General features: G+C 49.2%; 1 protein-coding gene across 2 annotated transcripts in view; it reads right to left on the reverse strand.

The window, feature by feature from the left end:
• Positions 1-10,439, reverse strand: part of LOC120056015 (serine/threonine-protein kinase STK11-like) — a 39,829-nt gene extending 29,390 nt beyond the window's left edge. For both annotated transcript variants that reach the window (XM_039004144.1, XM_039004145.1), the window contains exons 1-2: positions 10,318-10,439; positions 7,966-8,942 (exon numbers count right to left, since the gene is read on the reverse strand). In XM_039004144.1, coding sequence (XP_038860072.1) covers positions 7,966-8,249 — 284 coding nt within the window. In that variant the 5' untranslated portion in view covers positions 8,250-8,942; positions 10,318-10,439. The remainder of the gene's footprint in view (positions 1-7,965; positions 8,943-10,317) is intronic.
• Positions 10,440-11,216: the final 777 nt, after the last annotated feature.

The following is an 11,216-nucleotide window of genomic DNA, read 5'->3' on the forward strand; positions in this document are numbered from 1 at the left end:
GGGGCTGTATTGGAAGAGGAGGGGGATGTATTGGAAGGGGAGGGGGATGTATTGGAAGAGGAGGGGGATGTATTGGAAGAGGAGGGGGATGTATTGGAAGAGGAGGGGGATGTATTGGAAGAGGAGGGGGATGTATTGGAAGAGGAGGGGGCTGTATTGGACGAGGGGGAAATGCAAACAAAGATCCAAAGTGTAGTTCAATTTTAACAGGGGGGACGATAGTCAGTCATATGTAGGAAAAACCATAGGGAGACACTGTAGGGAGACACTACACTGTAGGGAGACACCGTAGGGAAAACCTACACTGTAGGGAGACACCGTAGGGAGACACTACACTGTAGGGAGACACTACACTGTAGGGAGACACTACACTGTAGGGAGACACTACACTGTAGGGAGACACTACACTGTAGGGAGACACTACACTGTAGGGAGACACTACACTGTAGGGAGAAACCGTAGGGAGACACTACACTGTAGGGAGACACCGTAGGGAAAACCTACACTGTAGGGAGACACCGTAGGGAAAACCTACACTGTAGGGAGACACCGTAGGGAAAACCTACACTGTAGGGAGACACTACACTGTAGGGAGACACTACACTGTAGGGAGACACTACACTGTAGGGAGACACCGTAGGGAGACACTACACTGTAGGGAGAAACCGTAGGGAGACACTACACTGTAGGGAGACACCGTAGGGAGACACCGTAGGGAAAACCTACACCGTAGGGAAAACCTACACCGTAGGGAAAACCTACACCGTAGGGAGACACCGTAGGGAAAACCTACACCGTAGGGAGAAACCGTAGGGAAACACAGTAGAGAAACACCGTAGAGAAAACCTACACCGTAGGGAAAACCTACACTGTAGGGAGACACTGTAGGGAGACACCGTAGGGAAACACCGTAGGGAAAACCTACACTGTAGGGAGACACCGTAGGGAAAACCTACACTGTAGGGAGACACCGTAGGGAAAACCTACACTGTAGGGAGACACCGTAGGGAAAACCTACACTGTAGGGAGACACCGTAGGGAAAACCTACACTGTAGGGAGACACCGTAGGGAAAACCTACACTGTAGGGAGACACCGTAGGGAAAACCTACACTGTAGGGAGACACCGTAGGGAAAACCTACACTGTAGGGAGACACCGTAGGGAAAACCTACACTGTAGGGAGACACCGTAGGGAAAACCTACACTGTAGGGAGACACCGTAGGGAAAACCTACACTGTAGGGAGACACTGTAGGGAGACACCGTAGGGAAAACCTACACTGTAGGGAGACACCGTAGGGAAAACCTAAACTGTAGGGAGACACCGTAGGGAAAACCTACACTGTAGGGAGACACCGTAGGGAAAACCTACACTGTAGGGAGACACCGTAGGGAAAACCTACACTGTAGGGAAAACCTACACTGTAGCGAGACACCGTAGGGAAAACCTACACTGTAGGGAGACACCGTAGGGAAATCCTACACTGTAGGGAATACCGTAGAGAAATCCTACACTGTAGGGTGACACCGTAGGGAAAACCTACACTGTAGGGAAAACCTACACCGTAGGGAAAACCTACACTGTAGGGAGACACCGTAGGGAAAACCTACACTGTAGGGAAAACCTACACTGAAGGGAGACACCGCAGGGAAATCTACACTGTAGGGAAAACCTACACTGTAGGGAGACACCGTAGGGAAAACCTACACTGTAGGGAGACACCGTAGGGAAAACCTACACTGTAGGGAGACACCGTAGGGAAAACCTACACTGTAGGGAGACACTGTAGGGAGACACCGTAGGGAAAACCTACACTGTAGGGAGACACTACACTGTAGGGAGACACTACACTGTAGGGAGACACTACACTGTAGGGAGACACTACACTGTAGGGAGACACTACACTGTAGGGAGACACTACACTGTAGGGAGACACTACACTGTAGGGAGACACTACACTGTAGGGAGACACCGTAGGGAAAACCTACACTGTAGGGAAAACCTACACTGTAGGGAGACACTGTAGGGAAAACCTACACTGTAGGGAGACACTACACTGTAGGGAAAACCTACACTGTAGGGAGACACTACACTGTAGGGAGACACTACACTGTAGGGAGACACTACACTGTAGGGAGACACTACACTGTAGGGAGACACTACACTGTAGGGAGACACCGTAGGGAGACACTACACTGTAGGGAGACACCGTAGGGAGACACTACACTGTAGGGAGAAACCGTAGGGAGACACTACACTGTAGGGAGACACCGTAGGGAAACCCTACACTGAAGGGAAAACCTACACCGTAGGGAAACCCTACACTGAAGGGAAAACCTACACCGTAGGGAAACCCTACACTGAAGGGAGACACCGTAGGGAAACCCTACACTGTAGGGAGACACCGTAGGGAAACCCTACACTGTAGGGAGACACCGTAGGGAAACCCTACACTGTAGGGAGACACCGTAGGGAAACCCTACACTGTAGGGAGACACCGTAGGGAAACCCTACACTGTAGGGAGACACCGTAGGGAAACCCTACACTGTAGGGAGACACCGTAGGGAAACCCTACACTGTAGGGAGACACCGTAGGGAAACCCTACACTGTAGGGAGACACCGTAGGGAAACCCTACACTGTAGGGAGACACCGTAGGGAAACCCTACACTGTAGGGAGACACCGTAGGGAAACCCTACACTGTAGGGAGACACCGTAGGGAAACCCTACACCGTAGGGAGAAACCGTAGGGAAAACCTACACCGTAGGGAGACACCGTAGAGAAAACCTACACCGTAGGGAAAACCTACACTGTAGGGAGACACTGTAGGGAGAACCTACCCTGTAGGGAGACACCGTAGGGAAAACCTACACTGTAGGGAGACACCGTAGGGAAAACCTACACTGTAGGGAGACACCGTAGGGAAAACCTACACTGTAGGGAGACACCGTAGGGAAAACCTACACTGTAGGGAGACACCGTAGGGAAAACCTACACTGTAGGGAGACACCGTAGGGAAAACCTACACTGTAGGGAGACACCGTAGGGAAAACCTACACTGTAGGGAGACACCGTAGGGAAAACCTACACTGTAGGGAGACACCGTAGGGAAAACCTACACTGTAGGGAGACACCGTAGGGAAAACCTACACTGTAGGGAGACACCGTAGGGAAAACCTACACTGTAGGGAGACACTGTAGGGAGACACCGTAGGGAAAACCTACACTGTAGGGAGACACCGTAGGGAAAACCTAAACTGTAGGGAGACACCGTAGGGAAAACCTACACTGTAGGGAGACACCGTAGGGAAAACCTACACTGTAGGGAGACACCGTAGGGAAAACCTACACTGTAGGGAAAACCTACACTGTAGCGAGACACCGTAGGGAAAACCTACACTGTAGGGAGACACCGTAGGGAAATCCTACACTGTAGGGAATACCGTAGAGAAATCCTACACTGTAGGGTGACACCGTAGGGAAAACCTACACTGTAGGGAAAACCTACACCGTAGGGAAAACCTACACTGTAGGGAGACACCGTAGGGAAAACCTACACTGTAGGGAAAACCTACACTGAAGGGAGACACCGCAGGGAAATCTACACTGTAGGGAAAACCTACACTGTAGGGAGACACCGTAGGGAAAACCTACACTGTAGGGAGACACCGTAGGGAAAACCTACACTGTAGGGAGACACCGTAGGGAAAACCTACACTGTAGGGAGACACTGTAGGGAGACACCGTAGGGAAAACCTACACTGTAGGGAGACACTACACTGTAGGGAGACACTACACTGTAGGGAGACACTACACTGTAGGGAGACACTACACTGTAGGGAGACACTACACTGTAGGGAGACACTACACTGTAGGGAGACACTACACTGTAGGGAGACACTACACTGTAGGGAGACACTACACTGTAGGGAGACACCGTAGGGAAAACCTACACTGTAGGGAGACACTACACTGTAGGGAGACACCGTAGGGAAAACCTACACTGTAGGGAGACACTACACTGTAGGGAAAACCTACACTGTAGGGAGACACTACACTGTAGGGAGACACTACACTGTAGGGAGACACTACACTGTAGGGAGACACTACACTGTAGGGAGACACTACACTGTAGGGAGACACCGTAGGGAGACACTACACTGTAGGGAGAAACCGTAGGGAGACACTACACTGTAGGGAGACACCGTAGGGAGACACTACACTGTAGGGAGACACCGTAGGGAAAACCTACACTGAAGGGAAAACCTACACCGTAGGGAAACCCTACACTGAAGGGAAAACCTACACCGTAGGGAAACCCTACACTGAAGGGAAAACCTACACCGTAGGGAAACCCTACACTGAAGGGAAAACCTACACCGTAGGGAAACCCTACACTGAAGGGAAAACCTACACCGTAGGGAAACCCTACACTGAAGGGAGACACCGTAGGGAAACCCTACACTGTAGGGAGACACCGTAGGGAAACCCTACACTGTAGGGAGACACCGTAGGGAAACCCTACACTGTAGGGAGACACCGTAGGGAAACCCTACACTGTAGGGAGACACCGTAGGGAAACCCTACACTGTAGGGAGACACCGTAGGGAAACCCTACACTGTAGGGAGACACCGTAGGGAAACCCTACACTGTAGGGAGACACCGTAGGGAAACCCTACACTGTAGGGAGACACCGTAGGGAAACCCTACACTGTAGGGAGACACCGTAGGGAAACCCTACACTGTAGGGAGACACCGTAGGGAAACCCTACACTGTAGGGAGACACCGTAGGGAAACCCTACACTGTAGGGAGACACCGTAGGGAAACCCTACACTGTAGGGAGACACCGTAGGGAAACCCTACACTGTAGGGAGACACCGTAGGGAAACCCTACACTGTAGGGAGACACCGTAGGGAAAACCTACACTGTAGGGAGACACCGTAGGGAAACACCGTAGGGAGAACATACACTGTAGGGAAAACCTACACTGTAGGGAGAACATACACTGTAGGGAGAACATACACTGTAGGGAAAACCTACACTGTAGGGAGAAACCGTAGGGAAAACCTACACTGTAGGGAATACCGTAGGGAGACACCGTAGGGAGACACCGTAGGGAGAACCTACACTGTAGGGAGACACCGTAGGGAGAACCTACACTGTAGGGAGACACCGTAGGGAGAACCTACACTGTAGGGAGACACCGTAGGGAGAACCTACACTGTAGGGAGACACCGTAGGGAGAACCTACACTGTAGGGAGACACCGTAGGGAGAACCTACACTGTAGGGAGACACCGTAGGGAGAACCTACACTGTAGGGAGACACCGTAGGGAGAACCTACACTGTAGGGAGACACCGTAGGGAGAACCTACACTGTAGGGAGACACCGTAGGGAGAACCTACACTGTAGGGAGACACCGTAGGGAGAACCTACACTGTAGGGAGACACCGTAGGGAGAACCTACACTGTAGGGAGACACCGTAGGGAGAACCTACACTGTAGGGAGACACCGTAGGGGGAACCTACACTGTAGGGAGACACCGTAGGGAAAACCTACACTGTAGGGAGACACTGTAGGGAGACACTGTAGGGAAAACCTACACTGTAGGGAGACACCGTAGGGAAATCCTACACTGTAGGGAGACACCGCAGGGAAATCTACACTGTAGGGAATACCGTAGGGAAAACCTACACTGTAGGGAGGCACCGTAGGGAGAACCTACACTGTAGGGAAAACCTACACTGTAGGGAGACACCGTAGGGAAAACCTACACTGTAGGGAGACACCGTAGGGAGACACCGTAGGGAGACACCGTAGAGAGACACCGTAGAGAGAACCTACACTGTAGGGAGACACCGTAGAGAGAACCTACACTGTAGGGAGACACCGTAGGGAAAACCTACACCGTAGGGAGACACCGTAGGGAAAACCTACACCGTAGGGAGACACCGTAGGGAAAACCTACACCGTAGGGAGACACCGTAGGGAGAACCTACACTGTAGGGAGACACCGTAGGGAGAACCTACACTGTAGGGAGACACCGTAGGGAGAACCTACACTGTAGGGAGACACCGTAGGGAGAACCTACACTGTAGGGAGACACCGTAGGGAGAACCTACACTGTAGGGAGACACCGTAGGGAAAACCTACACTGTAGGGAGACACCGTAGGGAAAACCTACACTGTAGGGAGACACCGTAGGGAAAACCTACACTGTAGGGAGACACTGTAGGGAGACACAGTAGGGAAATCCTACACTGTAGGGAATACCGTAGGGAAAACCTACACTGTAGGGAATACCGTAGGGAAAACCTACACTGTAGGGAATACCGTAGGGAAAACCTACACTGTAGGGAAAACCTACACTGTAGGGAGACACCGTAGGGAGAACCTACACTGTAGGGAGACACCGTAGGGAAAACCTACACTGTAGGGAGACACCGTAGGGAAAACCTACACTGTAGGGAAAACCTACACTGTAGGGAGACACCGCAGGGAAATCTACACTGTAGGGAATACCGTAGGGAAAACCTACACTGTAGGGAAAACCTACACTGTAGGGAGACACCGTAGGGAGAACCTACACTGTAGGGAAAACCTACACCGTAGGGAGACACCGTAGGGAAAACCTACACCGTAGGGAGACACCGTAGGGAAAACCTACACCGTAGGGAAAACCTACACTGTAGGGAAAACCTACACTGTAGGGAGACACCGTAGGGAGACACCGTAGGGAGACACTACACTGTAGGGAGACACCGTAGGGAAAACCTACACTGTAGGGAGACACCGTAGGGAAAACCTACACTGTAGGGAGACACCGTAGGGAAAACCTACACTGTAGGGAGACACCGTAGGGAGACACTACACTGTAGGGAGACACCGTAGGGAAAACCTACACTGTAGGGAGACACCGTAGGGAAAACCTACACTGTAGGGAAAACCTACACTTTAGGGAGACACCGTAGGGAGACACCGTAGGGAGACACTACACTGTAGGGAGACACCGTAGGGAAAACCTACACTGTAGGGAGACACCGTAGGGAAAACCTACACTGTAGGGAGACACCGTAGGGAAAACCTACACTGTAGGGAGACGCCGTAGGGAAAACCTACACTGTAGGGAGACGCCGTAGGGAAAACCTACACTGTAGGGAGACACCGTAGGGAAAACCTACACTGTAGGGAGACACCGTAGGGAAAACCTACACTGTAGGGAAAACCTACACTGTAGGGAGACACCGTAGGGAGACACTACACTGTAGGGAGACACCGTAGGGAAAACCTACACTGTAGGGAGACGCCGTAGGGAAAACCTACACTGTAGGGAGACGCCGTAGGGAAAACCTACACTGTAGGGAGACGCCGTAGGGAAAACCTACACTGTAGGGAGACGCCGTAGGGAAAACCTACACTGTAGGGAGACACCGTAGGGAAAACCTACACTGTAGGGAGACACCGTAGGGAAAACCTACACTGTAGGGAGACACCGTAGGGAAAACCTACACTGTAGGAAGACACCGTAGGGAAAACCTACACTGTAGGGAGACACCATAGGGAGACACCATAGGGAGACACCATAGGGAGACACCATAGGGAGACACCATAGGGAAAACCTACACTGTAGGCGTGAATACAGTAGTAGGCTATGCACGCCGCTTATGATAAATCAGAGACAATCTAAAGCGTTACACCCAGACAATCATCCAATAGCAGTGACATTAGTTGTTAATCAATTGTGCTTGACGATGCATGACCAAGAGTGCAAATCAGAGTGAAGGAGAGAGAGGGAGCAAGAAAGAGACAAATGAAGACAGAGTGAAAAATCACATAGTGACACAAGAGCAACCCACCACATCACACCCCCCCCACTCCATCCCCTCTTCCTCCCTTCCACCGTCCCTCTTTCCCTTCCACCGTCCGTCCGTCCCTCCCAAAACCCCACTACTTACTTCTTCACATTGGCCTCTCCATTGGGGATCCTTCTGAGCTTCTTCTTTTTGAGGATCTTGACGGCCCTGCGACACAGCGTGTCAGAGTCCAGCATCTCCTTCACCTTACCGTAGGAGCCCTCCCCCAACAGGTCTCCCATCAGGTACTTCCCGATCAACTTGGCCCTCTTCCTGCGTGGCTGGTATATCACCTCTGTGGAGTCGATGCGGTGGATGAACGTGTCCATGCCCATCAGCTCATTCTCCGTCAGATAGTCCAGGTGCTGCAGCTCCCCGACACTCATGGTTAAATCAACTTAGTTACTGTAGCGTGCTCCAGACAGTCCAATATAGTGCACTGTGACCTCAAGCCTTGAACTTGGGCTGTGTATCCTGGTGGCTCAGGGACACAGTTCAATTAGAAAACACTAAGTGACATTGGAGGTATAGCCAGGCATGGGCATTGAGAGAAACAGTTAACGTTGTAATAGAGTAGGTCTGTAAACACAGAGGTTAGTTTCAGTTCGTGGGAACAAGATGTAGGCTAGCTGTAAAGGTTTCCAAAGTGGTGTGGGGTAGTTAACTAAGACCCAGCGATGCCAAGGTCCAGGGTGAAAAGATTTGTGGAGAGTTCAGGCTGTGGGACAGGTGCTACTGAGCAGAGAGTGGGACGTCTGGCTGAGTTTACATTCCGCTGCTTAGCTCCATGTCACCTCCATCCGTGATCTGATATGAGATGGCAACATGCAGAGGGAGAGGTAACCAGTCCTGTTTCAAAGCCAAGCGAAGCATGACGGCCATAGAACCTTGTAGCGATCCATGGTCCCCATTGGTTTGCCTTGATCTAAGTACAGATGCAATAAATACTCAATCACACCTAACTGAGTTATTTCAGTCCTTAGTATCGTTATGCTCTGGGTCCTAGATTTATTGTCAGCTCTTCTATGGAGTCCACTAGTCTTTCCCAGTTGGCAACTCAGGATACTGCCCCAGAGAACCTGTAGGTCAAAAATGTAGCTAATCAACAGTAAAATCTTTCAGCAATCAAGTGATATTTGCCTACTAACATTTTAAATGTTCATTTTGTAGGAAATGAGTGAGAGCTACAGGTCCACAAGGCTGGCTATGCATTTTAGGATACTTCTGGTCTGGTGTCAAAATACTAAAACCATAAGATCAATATTTCAGAACGCAAGTAAACAAGGACTAATAGAGAATGACAGCCGATTATGTTGCACGACTCAGTCAGTGAATGCCTGTCGCACATTTAAAAAAAAAAGCTTGCAACCAAGCGGAGTTAGCTAGCTAGCCTCAGGTATTTTGCCATTTGCCGATTATTTCAGTAGCTAGCTTGCTACCTTCCCCAGCTCACTGTAGCTAGTTAACCGGCTAACACGCTTTTGACACCTCCACGTTAGTAGAGGTAAAATGTGTTTTATATTGGATATTCGGGTCTCTTGTCAATAGATATTGAACCAAGCATGAATTCTATATTCTGAATCAGGGATGGATTGAGCACAATCCACACCTCTATTTTCTTGTTAGACTATTTCAGATTTCAATGTCTCCCCCTATGAGTCAGGGGACAATGGACAGTTTTATTTTATCTTCAGGCTTTCAATCCTCCCCCAAATAAAAAATTAAATAGGAAAGTCAGTTAAGAACAAATTCTTATTTACAATGACAGCCTACCCTGGGCGACGCTGGGCCAATTCTGCGCCGCCCTATGGGACTCCCAATCACAGCCGGATGTGATACAGCCTGGATTCAAACCAGGGACTGTAGTGACACCTCTTGCACTGAGATGCAGTGCCTTAAACCGCTGCGGCACTCAGGAGCCCAAAAAGCTGTGGATTTTTGACCATCCTCCCCTGATTCAGAATATATCATTATCAGTCATGGCACGCTTTGTGGAAGAGCTATTGAAGATTGAAATCCAAAGTCATACTATTCTTTTTAAAGATGTGAATTGTTCTCATCCATCCCGATTCAGAATATACCATCTTCATAGTCATGGCATTTTTGAGTCCAATAGCTATCGACAAGAGAAAACCCCGAATATCCTATATAAAACTAATTTAATCTAGGTGTCAAACCTTAACTCCAATCTTCCCGAACTCTCGCACGAATTTACAATTTCATTCTAGCTAACCAGATAACTCGTCTAACTGTATGCAATGGGTATTTCGTTAGCTAGCTATGTAGTTAGGCTATGTTTAAAATCGGATAAAGTTACTAGCAAGTAAGAAGTACAGTAACGACGTTATATCCTTTCTACCTAGCTACCCGGCAGGAGCTAACGGCTAAATACAGATTAAAGTGGATGGTAGTTATGCTAGTTAAATGTCAGCATTTTGTGGTAACGGGTCTCACCTTAACATCCAGACTCTATCGACAGATGTTATGTAGTGTTTTATTTGTCTCTGTCTGCATAAATATGAGGTTTGCTATTATTGATGCAGCTGCTATCAGGTTGCCGCCATCTTGTTTACCACCCCCCTCTCTCCAGCCCATTGACTATCAATAGGTACTGTATATATGCTCCAGTTGAATGAAAGCCAACCTCTCGTCTACATTGTCCCAGACTATTTTATTTATTTATTATTATTTCACACTCACAGCCTTCACAAAATGTACTTTGTCTTTTAATATTTCCTAGAGCTACTGTTAGGGGTTAAAGAAAAACTAATTGAGCACTGCAACAAATTTAACAACCTAGGCCAGATTAGGGACACAAATATGCACATATCAAATCACCACAAATAAAATCCCCCAAAGAAATTGCATTTCATGTGTTCTGTAAGGGTGTAATCTATTTCTTCTAAACCAATCACAAATATAAAATAGCGGTACCGGAGCGCCAAGTCTAGGTCCATAAGACTGCTGAACAATTAATCAAATGGCCACCCGGACTATTTGCATTGACCCCCCCCACCCTTGTTTTTACACTGCTGCTATTTTATTTATCCTTTATTTAACTAGCCAAGTCAGTTAAGAACAAATTCTTATTTACAATGACAGCCAAACCCTAACCCATACAACGCTGGGCCAATTGTGCGCCGCCCTATGGGACTCCCAATCATGGCCGGTTGTGATACAGCCTGGAATCAAAGCATGGTCTGTAGTGACGCCTCTAGCACTGAGATACAGTGCCTTAGACCACTGCACCACTCGCTGTTTATCATCTTTGCATAGTCACTCTACCCCTACCTATATGTACAAATTACCTCGACTAACCTGTACCCCTGCATATTGACTCGGTACCGGTACCC

This window comes from Salvelinus namaycush, chromosome 11 (genome assembly GCF_016432855.1).
Source record: "Salvelinus namaycush isolate Seneca chromosome 11, SaNama_1.0, whole genome shotgun sequence".
In the NCBI taxonomy this organism is placed as follows: domain Eukaryota; kingdom Metazoa; phylum Chordata; class Actinopteri; order Salmoniformes; family Salmonidae; genus Salvelinus; species Salvelinus namaycush.